Genomic DNA, 21,450 nt, shown 5'->3' with positions numbered 1-21,450 from the left:
AAAAAAAAAAAAAAGAAAGAAAATCGCACTTACTAGTCACACAACAAGGGCAAGGCTTTACTCTTGCCCCCGTTTAGTCATCGTGTTTGTTCTAAACGCGTTTCCTCCTGTTGCTCTGCCAGAACGTGGCACCGCGGAGCCCGCAGAGGGTCAGCGCCAAGGACTGCCTTTGCTAGGGCGTCTCTCCAAGCACAGCCAGGGGCTCGTGGTGCGGCTCCTCCTCGCCGAGGCGGCAGGCTGGCAGGGCTGTGCAGCAGCAGAGGAGCCTAGAACAAAAGCAAGCTGGTCTGTCTGCCTTGCAGGAGCTTTAATACAAGATTGCACATTTTAATCCAATGAAAGCAGAATTATTTTCATACATACTAGGCTATGTACTCGTGTTTGAACTAAGTTAGGGAACTAACTAAGAATTCTTAGTTAAGTTGTTAAGAACTGTTTTGGCCACTGGCAGCCAACTACTGTGTTTTTACAGCTAAGTATGTGCCGGTTTTCCCCTGTATTTTTACCTAGTGGCCCTGGCACTAAGCTTCAACAGCTTCTGTTGTTCCTATCCCTTTCTGAAACCAAATTGTTTAGGAACCCTCAGTTGTAAATAATAAGAGGTACAATTTGTAGTTTATGTTTTGAAACAAGTGCTAGAAAAGCTACTTCAACAGAGGTGTTCCAAAGAAAACAAACAAACAAAAAAACCTAGTATCTAAAAACTATTTAAAAAAAAAAAATTCTCAAGTAGCTTCAGAATATTTATTTCAAGACTTAGAACAGAATAATTTGCTTGGAAAGGAACTACAAACTTAACTGTTTAAGACTGCTGGCATAACTTCTATTTTTCTTTCAGAAATATTTTTTACAGAGTTGAGAATTGCAATGATGATAGTCAACTTAAATTTACTTTTTCATTAAATGATATACTTGTACTAGGAAAGATGACTATAATCAGGAGAAAAGGATTTGATTTCAATGGTATTGTTTCAGTACTCATTCACGTACCTTGTTCCTGGAACAGCTGCTTTTAACACGCAAATCCAATTACAGAAAGATATAGTTACGTGTTTTCTCCCCTTTCTCAATCTAATAAAAAAAAAGTTTCAGATTATCCATTCTAAACTAAACAAAAATCCACATTCTTTAAATAAAAAAAAAGTATTTTCTTTTCAGGAAACTGCTATTAGCATGGATTTAGCTTAGAGCAATCCACCCTACTCACCACACCTACAGCGGTCTGTAACAGCTCAAAGGTAAAGAAAATTTACTCAAATAACCATCATTTCTACTTCATTCTATCATTTTTCCTTGTCATTGTTTTTACTAACTGTGGTGTTTTCTAAACCCCAGCAACAATCGGACAAATAAAACAACAGCAGCAGCCGCCATACCTCTGAACTGAGATTAGGTAACACTCACCAGGATTTGCTCCCTATTGAACTCTGCCCCCACTCCGCGTCATCAATAGGTGTGGGGACAGGGTCCCTTTTTGGCTTTGTACAGCAGTAGGAATCAAGTCCTGCATTTACCCTGCTGCAGCTGAGACGAGAGAGCATCCCCAAATTAGAAGGGATTAAACTTCTACGCAGGTCCTTCACCTAAGTGGCTTAGGAAATTTGCAAGTCAGTGATTTATTACAAAGGCTTCCGAGTAATCTAAAAGAAAAAAAAAAAGGCACTATCACATTCCAGCTTAACACTCATAGTTCTGCCTCCCTGCCCAGCTGGTACAGCATGGCCCATCTTCTGCGTTGCACTAAGAGTCCTTTAACTTAACTTTTCTAATGCTAAATCTGAAGCAGCGTTTCAATTTCAGCCTTCCCAAGAAAAGTGTGAGAGAAATAACAGAGGCAACAGAATTAATGTTCACAGTATTTTAGTAGCTGCACACTAGGCCAGCACTAGCCTTCAAAAACTTTTCCCACATGCTTTCCTTGAAAAAAACGTGGCACCACTTTCCAGGCAATACAAGCTCAGCTTTCAGTTCAGGTCCTCCCTTGCTGTTTTCTATCATGAATTCAAACAGGCATTTGACAATTCCAAGGCACTTGCAATTCCTCATAACCTGCCAGATGCCTGAAATACACAGGCTAACAGGGGCATATAATGCCACACAGAAGAGAAAGCTGACTGAGGTAAGTGACACAGAGCCATCTCTTTTTCCTTTGTACCGGGTTAGAAGGAAGCTGGCTGCTTTTCTCACAAGTTTTTACAAGTCCAACACTGTGTTAAAGCTCACTTCAACTATGCTGTACCCTATTCTAGCGACTTCCTTAGCAGAAAAGGGCTGCTCAACAGCAGGGTCATGCTGGACTAAAACCATATATTCGTTAGAAAGGTTAACAACCAGTGGCACATGATATAGAGAATGGAATGAAATTGAACAAATGCATATTTAGGATTATCAGAAATCTGTTCCCTAGAATGCAAATAACAGCCAGAAACACTAAAAAGGATTTTTATTTTTTTTTTTAAGTAGCAAGTCAGCTGCATAAGAACCAAGAAAAAGGTAAGAGAGCAACAAAAGAAACATCTTCCAAGTATTAAGCTAGCTATCAAGCAGTTGTCAGCCACCCCACACTCCCAGAAATAGTTTGATTTAAGCACGAGACATTGGCTGTGGCTGCTGCAAACGTTCCTCCATGTGTTGTGCCACACAGCTACCCCCTTTTCCATGGGCATAAAAGCGCTGGGGAAGGTGCAAGCTGGATGTGAGCTACTTCCTGCACATACCCTTCCTAACAACACAAATTACAAGGCACAGCATTAAATAAGAGATATTAAGAAAGATATCGAAAAGCATTGGAGGGGTCTAAACCAGAGTGAGAAAACACCTGAACTCCTGCCCAAGCTACGCAGAGAAAGGCCATTCCCCACACGCACTGCCTTCAGGTCTGCGAAGCTGCAAGCATGAAAAAAAAAAAAAAAAGGCAAAACATCCCCAAGAACCTAAGCACACTCTTGAGAACAAAAGCGTCTTTGGACAGTTCCCTTCAACCCTGGCCTTTGTGCCCAAGCACTCGAGGCCTTGGCTTCTACAAGATGGCATTCAGCCGCCCTTGCTTCTACCGAGTATTTCAGAAGTAGTCGAGGCAGAAAACAACTGAAGTTCCACACTGTAGCCGCTGTTACAGCCCTGTCCTGCACTAGCTACAAGCTTTCTTTCTGGTACAAGAGGAGGCAGGCTGAGCAAGACACCAACTCCCCCACTACCACCTTCCTCCCTCCCTCCCTCCCTCCCTCCCTCCCCAAGGAGGGGATCAGCAGCAAGATCACTCACCCTTTTCCATGGGGGCTGGACATGGTCTTCAACCTCTTCCGCAAAGATCCCAGGGAGAAACGACCACATCCATGCCGGGAGATGAAGCCAGGAGCTCTCTGGAGAGCTGTGTGGGGCTCATGGAGCTGCACACAGCCACACTGGCCCCGGAGGTGCCACAGGTGCTGCCAGCACACACTTAACCATGCTATCTCAGGCAACGCACTGCATCCCAGAGTGGGCACTTGCAGCCCCCTGGCCCACAGGATTTCCCTCTCACTGACGGGGGTGGGCCAGACAGCTTCTGTGGCTGGCAATATACAGTAGGAATGACATTCTTTGCTTTGAAAGACTGAAAAATTAGGTTTCAACCCCCTATGTTACACTGACAGTAGTTTCCTAAAGATCACCGAATCAGCACTGGAGCAAAGAAGCGTTATTTGCCCAGTTACTCGTTCCTTTTGCTCGCACAGGAGGAAAACCACATGTACGCATGTACATGCACACACACTCTCGCACTCTCTAACACTGTTACTCACTAGCTTTTCAAGAAACAGCTGTGGCACTAAGCAACTGCTCCAGAAGGTTTGCGCTTCCTTTTGCTTTCCCATGGTGGGTACAGAAGAGAGGGAAGGACAGAAAGTCTTTCTGCGCATGTCATCACACAACTGACAACAGGAACAGCAGAGGGAATCGCTTGCTTTCTTCCAAGATCCACAGGTTTTTCCTTCTTTTCTATACTGATAGATGTACAAAATTATAAAAGGGTTACAGCTATCTGCCACCCAAGTCCTGTTCTCACAAAATAACTGACTTCGGCACGCAAGATAAAGAATGCAAAAACAATTAGAAAAAAACATTTTTAAATAAAGATGTAGAATGTTCCTACTACAGGAAAGAATACACAAACCAAAGTGCCAATTCAGAATTTTGAACTCTCCTCAAACTTCTTGATCTGAAGACAGGACATAACAGTTTATGTAACATGTTTTTTCAAAAAAAACGTAACAGCAAAGTTCTTGCAAGTCCTAAGCCTTCTCACACTCTTTCCTTCCAAATGGGGTAAGAATGGGAGAAAAAGAGAAGCCACCACAAAATCTCAAATCCCATTATTTGCATAGGTTTATTTCAAGGTTTGGAGTCGAATGTTTTGCTCCAACAAGCCATCGCTACCAGCAAGAAAGCAACATTTAATTTGACGTTATCTTGTTGATGCTGGTTTCTAGTGTCGCTGCAGAAACAGATATAGTGCTCGGTAGCCACTGTTTCAAGACTCAAACAGCAAAACATCCTACACCAAGTCTGTTGGCTTCACTCTAGTTACTGATATATCAAAGCACTAGATTGGCAATACCACTGTAAGTGGAAATACACAGAATTATTCTAGTAATGACTTTGCAATTGTCTAAAAACATATCAGCAGCCACCTTCAGAGGGCCACTAAAGACTGCAGATTTGCTCTAGATTTCCCTATCCATTTTGCAATACCACTGCCTTAACACATCATCTTGTCAGCCTCAAAACAAAGTTGGATTGAGCTCTGAGCTAGAAAAAGATTTTTGTTGAAAATAGTAGAAACTGAGTTTACTCTAACTGCCCTACAAAGTCATACCAAGTCACAGACATCTCACCCCATGACTGACTCAATCTTGGCAAAAATGTCCTTTAGGAAGATATGTATTCAACCACCACTATCGATACAGTTTACCACAGAAAAACCCAGTGCATTTAAAGCCATGAAATATGTTTAAATCTGCTGTACTAATTCACATGACCAGGGCCTGCCAGAGCCTTCTGTTTACATAGGCCCATACCTCACATATACAGTTAGCAAGAGCTTTCAGAGACCTGAAGGCAATAGTTCAGTTGCAAGTACGCTATTCAGAAGCGCCTGCTTAGCAACTTAAGCTTAGAATTCTTCTTTCTTTAACCTCAAATTTGTTTAGGAAGGAGCCACTCTCAATTGTATTTCTCTTATTACACTGACTATAAATGGATATACTAAGGTTTAGAAAGCACATTTTAGCATTTAGTCAAGAACATAGGTCCTGTAACAGGCACATTATAAGATGAGGGCAATTAAAGAAGAAAGAGTAGCCCCAAGAAATGCACATTTGGATGCACTTCCTCCTCTGCCTTAGAGGATCCTTGCTCTCCACATATCCTCTGCATTCTTCTGTCTAAAGAGGAATTCCAGCAGTACTACAGACACTCCAGGCAGCCCCAGGAAACCCTGCATCTCAAAGGCAGAAGCTTTAAAAGGTCTAAAGCAACATCATGCGGTAAGATTTCAACATTAGCTAAACCAGAATAAGTACCCAATTTAAACAACGTTAAGTGCTGCACAGAAACGACCCGAGTTATCCTTAACCGTACATTAAATTAATCATTTGGTATATGACAGCGTATTACTTGTGAAGTCTTTGTCTACTTCCTTAAGAGCTAAGAAGTTGTTCTCAAAGGGAACAGGGAAAGGTTGTTATATAACAGGTGCATTTAGCTTGTCAGATAAAAACAAAAAGACAAAAAAACCTCCAAAAAAACCAAAGCACACACCGGCACCACTCCCCACCCTCCCCAAATACCACATCACGTTCATATATGAAGTCACTGCTACTTGTTACTAGACAGTAGGCTTTCCATTAATGCCATCAGTACAGGTATGAGGGGCCAAAGAAAAAGCAGCCCAGCTGTAAAGGGTTAACATTACAGGTTTTGATAGGAAAATCCTGTTAGGCAAGAATAAGGCATTCTGCTAGACTCTTGTGAAAAGCAAAAGATTGTGTCCTGAGCTCACGCATGCTTTAGAAAGGTTTTTCTGTATGTGGAACAAAACTGTATTTCACCAGTCTCTTTAGTATGTAACATCCTGTTATCCCGTTAACATCCTAAATACGCATGCAGGCAAGTACATGTGTAGTCAGATGCTTCCAGTCTTTGCTAAATGTCTACAGTATAGACAGACAGAGGGACAAAAGCTAGATCATGGTTTCTTTTTATTTTAAGATGTCACTATTAACACACATTAGTCAAGCTATCCTACGTAATCCCCTAGACACCTAGGGAATCTAAAAATCCTCTAAGATTTTATTAGATCAAGAGACCACCATTAAAAGCTTTGATTTTAGTGTTTAAGTAATAAAAGTCTAATAAGCCTGACACTCTGCTTTCACCCTGTCAGACTAATGTGCGCTTTAGTGACGATATCCATTTACAAATCAATAATACATCATACATCATCCCCAGCTTTATCTCTGGAAAGTGCTAAATGGAGTCAGTGAACCATCTATTTACAATTTCAAATCCTAATATATTTACAATAGAAACCAAAAGTATTTAAAACCATTAAATATAGAGTTTAACTCTGCTATATTAGTTTACATGAACACAGCTTATCTCTGGCATCGTATCTCCAACGCTAACATTTCTGCCAGTAATTTAAGGTTTTTTAAAAAATTGCTATTCCTGGAGGGAAAAAAATAAAAGCTTAAAAACCAACCCAAAACCTCCAGGCATTTCAGAGCCCTGAGGAATTACCCACCCTAGACAGTCTTCAGGTAAAAGTACTGCAGTGTTCAAGAGAGACTTCCAAACTCCAGGCAAGCCTTTAAAACCTAATGCATATGTAAAACATTAAGAGTCAGTAATCCACTGAACAGGTTTACTGGAGTCACTGCTACCATTCAGTTTTTACTAATCCATAGTCAAGAAGGAAACTGCTGCTTTGCTGTTTCTCCCTCCATTACATTCCCTCCACCCACAGAAAGTGTTTCGTGCACCATCGTCCAGAAGAGCTAAGTAGGCATCATCTTCTCTTCTTTGCTGAAAGGCTGAACTGAGCCAGGCTTTACCCATGACAGGCCAGAAACATGCATACTTTTGCAGTGCTGATCTTCTGGCTTCTTCTAGGTAGAAGAAAGTCAGAATTATTAGACACCCCAAACCCTCTTAAGTCCCTCCCCATCCGCTTTACCTTTGGCAACCACAAGCATAGAAGAGGCTAGCATCATTTCCTCTCCTCAAAGAGGAACGTGCCTATTGGTTTAACCCCTGTGAATGTGTGTGGCATCTGCAGAACTACCCCGACGTTACAGGAGAGTTTAAATGACTTCGTTCATGTACTGCTACCCTATCACACTACAGAGATTAAGAGATAGTCTTTGAACAGTGCCTTTTGCTTGAAGGCCGTGGCCCAACACCACTGCACTGCTATTCGCCACATTTCTTGGTTCTACAGAAAGAAGTGTCAATCCAAGTCAAAACAGTTGTCATTAACCTGACGTTGTAATGGTAGCCTACTACCTTGCAACGCTGGGCATACTGTGTAAGAGTACTCCAACCCACTGAAGGCTTCTGAACGCAAATTAACATGGCAAAGTAGCAGCTGATACCTTTGCTATACCACGGAGCTTCTTAATGCTTTCCAAAGATGGTCCCTCCCTTCCCTGAGCATTTATCACGGTTAAATGCTTGAACAATAACTATTTCTACCAAACACAATGCGATGAACATTTGAGACTGACTATTGCAATTTAGAAGACAAAAAAAAAATAAAAACAAAAGCTTCGAGTTGAAGGAGAAAGATGCAATTTCAAGCATCTCTAGATTTAAAGTAGTTTAAGATGATTAGTAAATTAGATACCTACTCTAGCAGGTCAAAGAAACAGAATAGCTTGCAGGGGTTTTTTTTTTTTTGCATACCAGGAACTAGCCCTGCCTCCACACTGCTATAGGCTCATCAGATCATCTGTATGCCAACTACATCAAACCTGGAATGACGCATCAAGTTCCAGAAAGTAATAATTATGTAAGTAGACTTTGTCATACTACAGGAAGCCCTTCTGCCTGACAAAGTAAATTAAGTCAGCAAGAAAACAGAACCTGCACTTCTTCTGTCCCTCCCCATGTTTTGTGTTAAAGGTGACACTATGTGACAGAATTGCCGTAACGCATCAGACAACGGCAAACGAGGGATCAGTTAAGCTTGAGTCTGGCAGAGTAGCTGGCACCTGCCTATCGCATGCCACACACAGGACATCATCTAGCAAAAGCCGTGTGCTCAGCAGGGAACTGGGACATCACAGCCTTTCCTAGGCTACAGTTCTAGAATAGCCAGGTTGTTTCCCAAGGCACAGGAATTACACAGGTAATAAACAAGGACCCAGGGTTGCAGCAAAAGGGAAAGACAGGATACAGGATTAAGGAACTTCCTTTTACTGGGAAGGAAGAGAATGTTCTCAGCTACACTGATATTTTGGAACAAATCTTCTAAGGCACAGAAGTCGGGCCATACCTGCTATCAACAAAGTACTCAAGCGACTAAAGTACCACACATGCAATAGTTACTGAAGATGTCAGTTTTCACTTAAAAAGAAATTAGCATGCATCCCTAAAGAAAAAGGACAAAAGAAAAAGCCTTGTTTGCTAAAAGTCTCTGAGACAGCATCGTACCCTTTCCATTTCAAGCACCTCAACCTGTTCTTTCTTAGGTCTTTGATTTAAAGGGTAAGAAAGAAGGAAGTAGAGAATGAAGGGCAGGGGAAGAGTCAAAAGTATTTCTCAAGTTTTTATAAGAACATCAAGAAGTCAGAATCTGATCAAAATATTTTCCTGTGTGTTCTAAGGCTGGAGAAAAGCCACCTCACCTCAAGCCCTGCTGTGACTCTGGCTGTTAGGAACATTGCTACACTGAGCTTACAGACAGCATATTGTATTAAGATCAATGTAAAAATCTCATTCATGGCAGAAGACAGGAAGAACATGAGTTAAAGCTTGCAGCAAGGAAGACTGAAGTTTGGACTGACCAAAAAAAAAAAATTTTTTAAATTACAAAAAAAGCAGCAAGCACCACCACAGCTCTAGTGCAAGGAGCCCAAGTCAGTAACTAAAACATTCAGACTGTTTTTCCTTGACAGTCCAGCAAAAATACCAGCCACCATTTCAGAATCCCTAGGCACTGCAAGCAGATTTACTTGTCATGCCACTCAGTGCAGACTCAGAATTGCTGTGTGCCAGCTCTTTTCAAGTGCAAAGAAATAATAAATAAAAAAAACCAAACCAACAAAAAACGCCAACCAAAACCAAAAAACAACACCCCCCCCGCCGTTCCCCAAAACCAAATGTGTTGCTCAGGTGAAAGCTGTATGAACCAAAACATTCTTGCTATATCAGTAAGAGTGCTTTGTGACAGAAGTAACTCCATGCACTCTTCAATTAGCTGATATTGTCTTATTAGAACTCAGTAGTGTTAGAGATGTGAGCAAGGTACTCTGCCTGTGCTGCTTCAAACAGTCTGGAATGAGAAGAAAGCCCTGAAGCTTTGATTCAATAATGAAAGATCTCTCAACAGAAGAGAACAAAGAAGTTGGGGACTGTCAGGTTATGCAGAAGTGGTAACAGCCATGACAAGTACAGGACAAGCTAAGAGGCAGTCAGCAAATCTCTTCTTTCCCCTCCTTCCTTCCCTTCTATCCCTAAACAAAAAAATCCACCAAGTGTGCCAGCAGTTGTACTGACAAAGGTTTCTAGCTGGCTAAATGATTAATTGCTTAACCCACTGAAGTTAGAACTGTGACATAACTGCTTAGTTAGGAGATGAAATCAGTTTCAGCACGACTGCTGATCCAAGAGAGGGGTGCAATAAGGTTTGTCTAGCACACATTCATCACAGAGACAGAGAACCTTTCTTCCCTTATCAGGCAATAAACCCACACTACAGTGAGAATCTGGACTTTGCACATACCTTCTGAGTCAACATCTTCTCTCTAGCTTCATCATGTATAGCTGGATTCCATGGAGAAAAACTATGGAGAAAGTATAGTTACCTCTTACTTCACATTTTTGCAAACTACAGCTTAGAGCAGAAAGCAGCAATTTTCCTTGGTTTAATTTGTTGAATTTCAAGTAAACATTGAAAACTCAGACTTGTAGTTAAAACATACAGTTAAGAACTGAATTCACATTGTCATGGATCTTTTCAACAAAAAGTAGTTAGGGTTCTGTTTTCAATGAGAACTGGCAATTCAGCAGGTGTTACATGAAACAATACTCATATTCCCTATGATGCTGACTGCTCCATTCCCTACGCAGTCAAGCTTAAAAGCATTTTAAAAGTATGACCAAAGCTGTAATCATGCAAACTATGTTCAGGAAAGTCCAAAAGCAGTATTTACTCCATGGGTATCTCTACTTGAGGGACATGAAGTGTTTTGGAGCTTTTGTTTATTTGTTTTGGGGTTTGTTTGAGGTTTTGTTGAGATTTTTTTAAGTCTTGGTTGCTTAGTGAACAAACAGTAAACACAAGTGTCTGATTATATTTAGGATTCACTCAATACTAAACAGAAGGAAATGAAGGTAGGAATATACAAAGTAATGCTATAAATCTAAGAAGAAAAAAAAAAAAAAAAAAAAAAAAAAGTCAGTCATCTTGGCAGAGAAAGGCTTCAAATCAACAACTATACCAAAACTTGTACTTGAAACATTAGGACGTGGTGAATTTGCTCATGGTACTTACATGATTGCATAGGGATCCTCTATTTTGGGCTGATCAAATAAATGACTGCTGCATAGTTTGACACTGTCCACCACTTTACTTTTGAACAGCTGAATATCTTTTTCATACCTGCAAGAGAGAAGTAAGTAATGTTAAGTAATTGCAAGGAGGCACAGGTTTGCTTTAGAACCATGGACAAACTTGGCAAAGCCTGAGCTTTAGTTCCTAGTGCAATCAACTCTGGCAGTAGAGACTGTGAACCGATAAACAATTTTACAAACCTCTTGTTTCTGCAAGTCTATGCAAAAATGTCTTAAGAGACCATATCTATACGCATGGAAGATACTTACAGCACTGCAGCCTCGGGATTCAGAGGAGTAGTTGTATCAATCTTGTAGAAGACTCTGCGAGCATACATTAATACTTGCCATATGTGATTATGATTTCGCCTAAGAAGAACAAAACATAATGAAGAAAGGAACAAAGTTCTTTCAAATTATACATCAATACGTTACCACTAACCTCCACTTTGCAAATGCTCTTTTCACATCCAGTTCACCAGATAAAGGATCTACTAGCGGATGGAAGACAGGCAGATCAAAAACCAAGCGCTGCATTAGAAAAGAGAAATTCGTTATGACAACTTCAATACTAATGCTAAAACCACTGGGTGAAGGTCACTCAAGATGTTGCTTCCAAATACTAATTAATTGTTACTGTATTAAAAGAAAGCAACCTGAAGTGCTTTATACCAACTGTGAAACTGTAACCCGACACACCCGTGTTACATGCAGGGTCCTGTCCTCTCTCACATGCTTATCACCAAATCAGGAAACTAATCCAGCTAACCACACAGGCACTAGTGCCAACACAGGTAATATCAGATAAGATCAGATTAAAGGAGTTTTTCTGGTTTAGCTATTTGTGACTGAAAGCTTTTTACATACTTGAGCTACAATCAATACTTCTTTTATGCTACATATTTTTAAGTAAACAGTGCAGTGACACCACTGTGTCTTCAGTTCTGTACAGCTAGCTTCCTCTGGTATTCGTGCATTCTTCCAAAAGAAAACTTAGTTTCAAAAGGAAGGTTTTAAAGCCCTACGCTAGCAATAGAATGATGGCTCTATAAGAGATACTGAAGTCTAATCTGTGAAAGAAACTGTCTCCTACTAGCTCTGTCCTTTTAAAGATGATGGCTTTGCACAAATTTGACACCATGAAGACAGCTTCCTGACATAGCAACTTGTTCTCAGCTACAGCAGTTACATACACCTGTCCCCGAGTCTTCCTCTTACAGAAATTTGGCCAAGAGGACCAGCTGCTCTGCTCTGGAGAGTCAGACTGCCACAAGATTTTTTTTATTTTATTTTTCTATTTTAATTGATGTAATAACTTGGATAGTTTTCCCTAAAGAGAAAAAGAGAAAGCAGAGATGGAAAGTAACACTGTACTACCCATCTCCTACTGCCTTTTTTTCAACAACATTCTCCTCAGCTTCTTGTTGTTCTTTGTTTCAATGTAATTTAGAAGAGAGACAGGCAAGAAATCCTGCAGTACTACAAGCAAGCACAGCACAAGTGCCTGGAATTTATGTTCCATTATATCACTACTCAGAATTTGCATACTACTTTAAGTGTTTCAGTGTTGACTTCCTTGCTGAGGAAGTAGCAGATCAAGAGTTGAGGTAAAGAACTGCTTGATTACTTCATACTCTAATGCATCTAACCTCAGAAAGTTCACTGTACACCAGCCTTAGTAATCAGAGTAACTTAATTCCTCCACAGATGTTAGGAAATATGTACAAGACATTGCAAATGAGCCCAGCCAACTGAACAAAACTAGTTCATGGAAACGAGAAGCTAACTGGTATATTAGCTTTAATAAAAAGTCATACTTAAAACACCAGAAAGCAAGAAAAACCCAAGATACATACAACCACTTACCGGGCAGTCTCCATCTGGGTAATTATCAGGAATATAGACAGTAAATTTAAACACACCATCCTGGTAGAGCCCATGTCTTATGAATATTACACCAAACCACACTGCAAGTGAAAAAGTTTGCTTGAGTGAAAGAATTTAAAAATATATATATGTAAAAAAACTTTAAAAGTTAGGTTTAAACTTACTTAATGCTGATCGGTAAGATGGCTGCACGTAGACACCTGGCAGTTTCTGCTTTACAACCAAGGTACTGCAATGAGAATCAGCATTTAGGATAGCTCCACAACCACACTAAGTCTACAGCAAGCTGGCAACAGTAAACCCAGAACGTACTACCAACAGCTTAACAGGGGACTTCCTCCTCAAGCTTACAACTTCTTCCACAAACTTACACGCAATTCCCAAGGTCAGACTGCTCACAGAAGGAGGTGGCAGAAAACTAGTGAAACCCTATTTTTTCACTCTTGTTTTTCCTACCCCTGCACTTGAAGACTTACTAACAGGAAAGACTTACTAACTATTCCTCCTGATAAAACTGTAAGTAGAGAAGTAGAAATAAATTCTTCCCCCAGTAGATGCATTTAATGCATGTCATTACTGAAATTTCCATTTTTTGTACTGAATCCCCAGTTTCAAAGTAAGGAAGAAAAAAAGAAATGCAATTAAGTAATTTTGCATGCAGATTTGCAGTCAATTGTAGTAAATTCTGAAATGTTTAAAATTGAAGTTAAAGTTTGGTCACAAGTAGGTTTTCAGTTTTAGATGAGACTATGCTGCAGGTCAAACAGGAATTACACTGGCAACTGACAAAAAGTAACAGAAAATAAAAAGGACAGTCAAGAAGCAGGGTATATTAGAGATCTGGATCGAGTGATTCCAGGCATCTCATTAATGGGATGGACTAAGTAATTTTCCCAAACTTGCACTTATTTGCTATTTCACTTCTTGAGATAATAATCCAGTCACGATCTTCAGTTACCAATGACCAGTGCATTATGAAAAGAGTTTCTAGATCTCCTTTTGCTTTTTAGGAAAGTCCATTTGATAATCAACATTACTACAGGGGGAAAAATGTGCTATTTTTACTAGTTTTCAAATCAAGGAGCACAAGTAGTTGCTAGTAAGTTTAACCAACTGTAGTTGTATGGTATGCAGATTCTACTGAACACTATAAATGATAAACCAAATTATTCACTTCATAGGTTTTCCAGTTACTTGGCATATAGGTCCATTAAATTGAACTCTGCATGCTTGTACAAATAAACAATAATCTTAAAGCAGAATATTAACACCGTCCTCTGCTTACGATTTTTATAAAATTCATTATTATTTCCCTAATAATAAATTTGTTAAACTAGAGGAGTTTACATCATGATACAAATATATTTTTGCATGCTGCAGAAGAAAAACATCTTTCTTGAATTAAGTAGTCAGGTCAGTGCCCTGAAAAAAAACAACAATTACTGTTTTGAGAGTTCTCACTTTCAATTTAATGGTTAAATGCAAGAACTGAGACTTAGCATTGCATAAGGACTCCAGGGATTTCATTCCAAAAGGCACTACATACTTGAGAATCCAGTATGTCTGTTACAGAGGAAGTCCCTTCAGCTTTGTAGCACACAACAGTTTATGTAACTAGAAAGTTTTGCAGACAAATAGAGATTTCTATGCTCACACAGCAGTCTACAAATCACTAGATTGGATCAAATGCAACTGATCTGAAGACAGTTATTTAAATTACACTAACTCCTCCCTCATAAGTTTCACATTAAATATCACTGAAAGACAGGAAAGAATATAGTCTTCCTAATATCCATTTAATAAGCCATATCAGACAGCGTTCAAGTGTTCCATGTAACAACTGAAGGAAGCTCCCACATCCTAACTCCATTAGACAGTGCCATATATTCATAACCATCTTCCCACTGAACATCTGCTTGCTTCTATTTTAATACTTGTTTGAAAAATTCGGTATTTCTGACCAAAACGCTGTTAGGATAACTTGTCAGGATGCCTAGACCCAAAATGTGTTTACTTCAAGACTGAGAAATATATTAATTCAGAGAATCACATCTAAACACATCCCTTTAAATCTCATCTCATTTTCCTCTCCCCTTCTAGCTCAAGAGATTGAGACTGCTGCTCCAGAAAAAGAATTTTGTGGAACTTAATTTTACTGCCTTCTTCAAGGACTATGGGAGAGACACCATGTAAGAACTAGATCCCTGCATAGTTTTTTTACCACTGAAGCATAAGCCCAGGGACCTAAAAAAGACACAAAAAGTGAAAACCTACAACTCTGCAAGGAGGGAATACTCCAAATAAAAAGGCCCATAAGAAGCATGTGTTCCATTTGTCGACTGGGATGACATGGCAGGTGAAGCAGGCTTGGTTATTGGCACAGCATTCTTTGGAATAGAAGGCAACTGTTTCTTTGTAGAGGCTCGTAGAGGACTGGTTCGCAGCTCTCCACTCAAAGTTTTCTCTTCAGCATCGGGTCTCTGTTAGATTGAAAGAGAACCACGAGACTACAGGCTGTATTTCATAAACATTTAACACATGAACATATTTTAACACAGGTTTAAACCCAACTTTGTTAATTACAACTTTGGCCAATGAAACATATCTTGGGTTTTGGTGTTCTATTGCTTGGGGGTGGTGTCTCTCTGGGGTTTGTTTTTAAATAGACTTTTATTCAGTCAAACCTAGCCTACAAGTACAAGAGTAGTCAATGCTGGATAGGAAATCTGCAGATTAGGACAAATACTTAAGGAGGCTTACATTTATTTAGAAACTGGAACCAGATAGTATATAACATCAGCTTAGTAGTCAATCTATTTCTAGCACACAGTGCATCAAAATAAATCATTTCTACTGACAAGCATCCTCGTGTTCTAGACGTCAAAGAGACTTTAAAAGTAGTGTAGTAAAGCTGGGATGAAATAAGAACTTTTTACAGAAAATTTCATGCGTATCACTTCCTGCCTGTGCTTCAGACACCAACATCCCACTTGGAACTGATCACATAGCCCACTCCCACTGTAAGACAATCACCATTTGACAGTAATTTCAATTTTAAATAGTTTTACTATAGCAACCCTTTTAAACCTATGCTGTCTTTTATTAAAAAAAGAAAAAACAAACAAACAAAAAACCTTTTCTACTTAACTGGTCACTGCTACACTGCTAGCGAACGTTTTACTACATACAGACCTCAAAATCATTCTATAGATTGCCAAGACAAACCTGCAGGCTACAGATTTGTGATTAGGCTAGTTGCAGTGACTACAGGCATGATTTGGGCTATAGCGTTTTGAAGTGCTTGAGACTTGGACTAGTAACAATACCTATGTCATAAGCATTATCAACAAAGTTATATAATTTGTCCTAGCAAAATTATATAACTCACTTGAGAAGTTATTAACCCTAGAACTACCATGCTTTTATCATTGCTACAATCTGAAATAGTAATAGTATTATGGAGGCAGAGTTTTGTCAACGCTCACCACACATGCAATACCTGGCTAAGCTCTATGAAAGACAGTAAACAAATGTGCTAAGAAACAAGTGTTTCAACCGTTTGAACAAGTTTGTTTCATCTTTCCTACTTAAAGATGCTTCAGATAACAAAAGTCAACAAATTCCGGAGTAGACTCCATCCACAGGCAACTCCATCCAGTTAATACAGCTCAAAGCTAGCTTACACTTTTATTGAAGAGGATCGCAATCCTTGGAATAAAACACACACTCAAACGGTATTTGTGCATCATCTGATGGTCTCTTCCAGAACTGCTACCACCCCTCAAGGCACGTTAACACTTTATGGCACCCATTCATTAAATACCTTGCGCACAGAACTTGTAGACATACTCCAGAAAGGGTTCATAACGTGTATTCCAAATTAATGACTGGAACTTTTCAGTATCTTCAGAGCGTCCTCAGGCCTCTCTGGTTTATACCCTAAAAATACATAGAACAAATATGCATTCTAACAGATAAACAGCACTCAATATATAAATAGGATTCAGGTCTAATACTGCAGCCAGGTTTATATTTCTGTAACTTCAGAGGCAAACTTCTTGTAGTTAAGACTGACAATAGTTAAAATTGCCAAAACTCTATTATATATTAGACTCCAAGACAATACTACAGTTGTCTATAAAGTAATTTTCGCACGTGAATCCCTGCCGCCTTTCTGCTAGAAAGATACTCTAGATTCTGCATTCCATGTTTTGTCTTGCCAGCTGGAAAAAAAACCCCATCTATTGGCTCAGCACAGTCAAGAAAGATCCTCTACACATGCAAATATTAAAAAGTTATCACTTCACCATTTCAGTCCAGCACCAGAGAGTACTACAATGGCTTACTCTCGTAGCACAGTTAAGTGTTGTCTCTCACATGCACTGCTGACTTCGCATGTTTCTGAAGCGCTCCAGTTTGAAAAAATCTCTGCCATTCCTGGTGATCCTCCCATTGAGTTTGCATCATGTATGTGTCATTTTGTTTTCATCTGCATTGGAACACTACCAGGAATAGACAAAGCCACAGAACACAGAAGTTTTTCTCTAACTTATTTAATGGTTTCATTATGAGCACTAAGGCTTAGTGCTCTTTAGATCAGCAGTTCAGTAACAAGGACTTCAGCAGTATTTAGAGTTTCAGTGTCATCTACTGTAGATGTCCTCGTTTTTCCCTCTCTCTAGTTTGTTGTTTGTTGGGGGTTTTTTGAAAAAAAGTCTTGCTATTGTTTGTGCAAGAACTCTCATCTACAGCAACTCTTGTCTGGCACAGCCTATTTCCTCCACTCTTCCCCCCCCCAATTCTCCTAGTCACCACTCCCCTTCCTGCCCCCCCATTTCAGGCTACGTTAACTAAGGTTTTGAGACACTTTACTCAGTTTCTTTAATAGGAAGTTGTACAAGATTGACCAAGGCAATTCATAGGATGTGAGAGAAACAGAGAAAATGGCACAGGCTTCTATTGTGGTCAACAATAACTTTTTCTATAGTAAGCAAGGCACCACCTGTTCAGCCATTGTTTTGACTAGTTTATAGAGAAAAAGGTAACATTCTGTTCAAAAATCTACCTAAAAGGAAAATAAATGCCAATTTTGTTAAAAGAAAAAAAAAAAAAGCGCCAGACAATTTATCCAAAGAAAGTCTAGCAATGGTAAATTTCTAAAAGAAACATTGATATCAAATCATAGGTATCCTTCTAGACTATACAGCAGCCAAGCATTCAAAAATGCAAGCACCATTTAGAAAAGTGATGAAAATTAACTAATTTCTCCACCACAAAATCTCCTCAAAACATTCCAGTACACATGATTCCTCCAGATATTTTTCCTCTTCAGCAGCCAGTCTCACATCACTCTGAGCCACTGAAAACAGAAAGTCAAAGCACAGCTACCACACCGGTGCATGCCCTGTGAGAACAGGGAGAAGATGTTTTCACTTTTCCCCATCTCCTGTCTGAAAAGCACAGACACGCCAGAGGGCTATGCCGTGGGCCTTTTCTCTTCCATGAAACCCAGGCAGACAAAGTAAGACAGCAAGATACTAGGCTAGGAAGGTACAAGACATTTCCTCGGTAAACTTCAGTGTAACCAGAGGGTGGAAGAACTGATACACAAAGAAAGCACCTGAGTGCTACGGCTTGGACATGAAAGTAAGTGCTGGAAGCTGAGGTACAGGTTGGAAGACAATTAGCTGGAATCTGGAGTGATTACAGGTTTGGGGTGGGATTTTTTTTTCTTCGTTTGTTTGTTTTGGACTGGTGTTTTTTTAATACTAGGTAATATAAATTGCATTATTCCAGAACCAGAGATATGAGATACAGGAGCTGAGTAGGACAAAAAAATTACTTATGTATGTAAAAAACAGCCTAACCTATGAACAGTGAAACAGGGAACAGATCTGGAAGCTTGGTAAGTGGAGCTACATGGAATTCAGTCACTGACTCCACCTTTCAGAAAGCAGCTATGCATCTCAGTACACTTCCAGCTTTGTTGAAAAGCTTTTCATTATAGAGATGCCCATTACCAGGCTATTAACAGCAGTTTATACCTCCAAATACAACATTATTTTAGCTCTAAACTGCAGAATAACTTCCAGAGATTCTCCTGCACAGACATTTTTTATCCTGTTGCTTGCCAGTAATAAGTCACACATGGTATTGTCCTAAACTTATTGTTTAACTGCCTCCAGTCTCATTCACCTGTTAAAACACTATTTATGATGGAGAACTAATAACCTCAGAGTACCAGCTTCCCAGAGGAGGATCATTTAAAAAGCCTTTCAAGGTGTTCTAGAGTTTGTCTACTTCTGATCACGCTCACTCCTAGCTGTGCGATGTGGCAGTGGAGAATGACATCAGTATAGGGAACTTACAATTGCTTATGCTCTGTAGCGCCTTTACCTCACAATTTACTACCCCACATTAACCCAAAGAATAATTAAAAAACAAAACAACAAAAAACACAACCAAGTAACAGCATATTTAAGTTAAACTGTTTATCCTACTTCTCACTATAGTGAAGGTCTGCAGCCGACAGAGAGCCAAGTCCCAATATCATTAAGCGGAATTTCTAGGTAGTTTAGCCATTCAATCTTGCACAGGTCTACAGTGCCTACTACAAGGAACGTACTGTTATGATACCTTATGTTGCTCTATCTAGCGAAACCATCAGCTTCCCACAAGAACCCAATACACTCTCCTTGTTCTATGAAAAAGTAATAAATACGTTCAAAATCATCACCCTGTCTCCCTTCCCACTATCATGATTCACAGTGCCTGATCCAAGGAGAAACTTAATAGCGTGCCGCTCAGTAATACGTTCTACTAATTTCCCCTACTTCAAGAATAGAAAGTAACAGCAACCTTCCTAAGCAGACCTCCTCCCATGGGCTTTTTACAGATATCTTTTTCTCTAGTGTTTTTCTTCCAGTACAACAGCAATTAAAAAAAGACACAACACAAATTTGTTAAGAAACAACATTTCAAATGCTGCTTCTTGGAAAGGCCTTCTGTCTTCCATACAGCACTGCATTGCTAATGTCCTATCACACCTGGACCAAGAAAGCCACCTGCCACCAAGCGTAACCTTATGTTGACAGTCACCACCACCGAGGTACGCAATACAGGAGAGCAGTCAGAGCAAGTGTAAACTCATGCAGTACTTCATCATCACTCTAAAACACTTCAAAAAGTTATCACTAAAGAACAGCAAAATTTTAAGTACTTCACTTTTGCACATTCTCCTTCTCTACACTAGGTACTCTCATTAAAGATCACTTCTATTATTTATACCTACTGTCATACCACGTGTCATATTTCTCTCCTGTCATCAGTAGAGACATTAGATTAAATAAAACACTACTAAACCAATCTGACAAGAACTTCATCTGCCTGGAACAGAGCACTTTTCCAAGTATTTTTTGGAAACATAAACAATTCCTCAAGAAGAAAATAAAAAAAAAGAATGTGTAGACGAACACATATATAATATGAATTCTTAGAGAGATATATATATATATATATATGTTTTTATGCATTTGATTCCCTACCTAAAAGGGAAGGGAGCCACTCCTACACTTGAGGATGAACAGAGGTGATTAGGCAGGGCACTAGAGAACAGCACATGATCATCACGACGCTACTACACGTTTGTCCAGCAACTGCAGCTGTCCGTTTACACCCGAACTTACTTCCCAGCACACCTACTCCTGATCGTCAAGGAGTTTCTCCAAGGATTTCGCCAGCCCACACCTTAACCTACTGGACAAGGGAGTCGCCGAAGGAAAGGCTGGCAGCGAACAGGAACGCTGACCAGTCAAGCCTGTTTGCCAACTCTTCCTCCACGGGCGGATCACACCTCCCCTACCGACACCTGCTGCCGCGACTTCCAGCCCCTAACGCGCTTCTCAAGCGAGTCATAACCTCCGCCAGCGAAACCAGCCCTTTTACAGCGAGCAGGTCACAGTTTAAAAGGCACAAGGGGACGACCCTGCCGACTTCCACAGGACAGCGGGGTTTCCCGAGGGGGCTGTCAGCTGGAGGACGGGTGGGTCGCAGGAGGGAAAGAAAACAACCGAGAAAACCCACCCCCAAACCCTCCTAAGTTGGGCGAAGTCCCGAGACCCGAGCGGGGCGCAGCCTCCCCCGGCAGCCCCCGCCAGCACTCCACAGCGGGGCCGCGGCCGCGCCCGGCGACGCCGTTTCAAAAGGCGCGGAGAGGCCGGCCGGGCCCGGGCCCCGGCCCCGGCCCCGGCCCCAGCCCCGCCGGCAGCCGCCCCAGGGCCCCCAGCGGCCGCCCCGAGCCCCGCTGCTCGCCCCCGCCGCGGGGTCCCTGGACGAAGGGGGCCGCGGGGGGCCTCGCGCGGCGGGCGGCGCTGGGCCGGGCCGGCTCCCCCCGCGAGGGACAGGGCTGTCCGGGCCGGCAGACGCTCCTCACGGGGCGAACGGGCGAGCGCCGCCCGCGCCGGCCCGACCCCTCCCGGCGACAGGTGACGGCCCCGCGGGGCGCAGGCAGACGACCCGCCGCAGCGGCCGCCCCTCGGCGCGACCGGAGCTGCCCAGCGCCCTCCCGTGCCGGCGGGGACTAGCTCCCCGCTGGCGCCGCGCCCGGGAAGGCGGAGCCGAGCCGGGCCGGGCGCTGCCGCACCGCCGCGCTCGCTCACCCGCGCCAAGGCTCCCGCCGCCCCGCTCCGCTGCACGCGCGGCCCAGGCCCCGCCAGCCGCCGCCGCCGCCGCTCCCCCCCTACCCCCTCC

At 41.4% G+C, this 21,450-nt stretch overlaps 1 protein-coding gene across 6 annotated transcripts in view; it reads right to left on the bottom strand.

Moving 5' to 3' along the window:
• AKTIP (AKT interacting protein) overlaps nt 1-21,450 on the bottom strand; it is a 23,917-nt gene extending 2,467 nt beyond the window's left edge. Inside the window, exons 1-11 of one of the 6 annotated variants that reach the window (XR_007506801.1) lie at nt 21,360-21,403; nt 17,049-17,204; nt 16,526-16,641; nt 14,977-15,182; nt 12,867-12,931; nt 12,682-12,782; nt 11,258-11,346; nt 11,086-11,184; nt 10,757-10,864; nt 9,986-10,046; nt 34-3,983 (exon numbers count right to left, since the gene is read on the bottom strand). Coding sequence is in view for 2 of the 6 variants with exons in the window: in XM_049806751.1 (XP_049662708.1) it covers nt 7,038-7,148; nt 9,986-10,046; nt 10,757-10,864; nt 11,086-11,184; nt 11,258-11,346; nt 12,682-12,782; nt 12,867-12,931; nt 14,977-15,182; nt 16,526-16,567 (882 nt within the window). In the remaining 4 variants the exon portion in view is untranslated. The other 5 variants (XR_007506802.1, XR_007506803.1, XR_007506800.1 and 2 more) reach the window with 5 other exon arrangements.

This window comes from Accipiter gentilis, chromosome 7 (assembly GCF_929443795.1).
Source record: "Accipiter gentilis chromosome 7, bAccGen1.1, whole genome shotgun sequence".
Taxonomy (NCBI): domain Eukaryota; kingdom Metazoa; phylum Chordata; class Aves; order Accipitriformes; family Accipitridae; genus Astur; species Astur gentilis.
The sequence above is the reverse complement of the archived record's forward strand: the minus strand, read 5'-3'. Positions and strand labels throughout refer to the sequence as shown.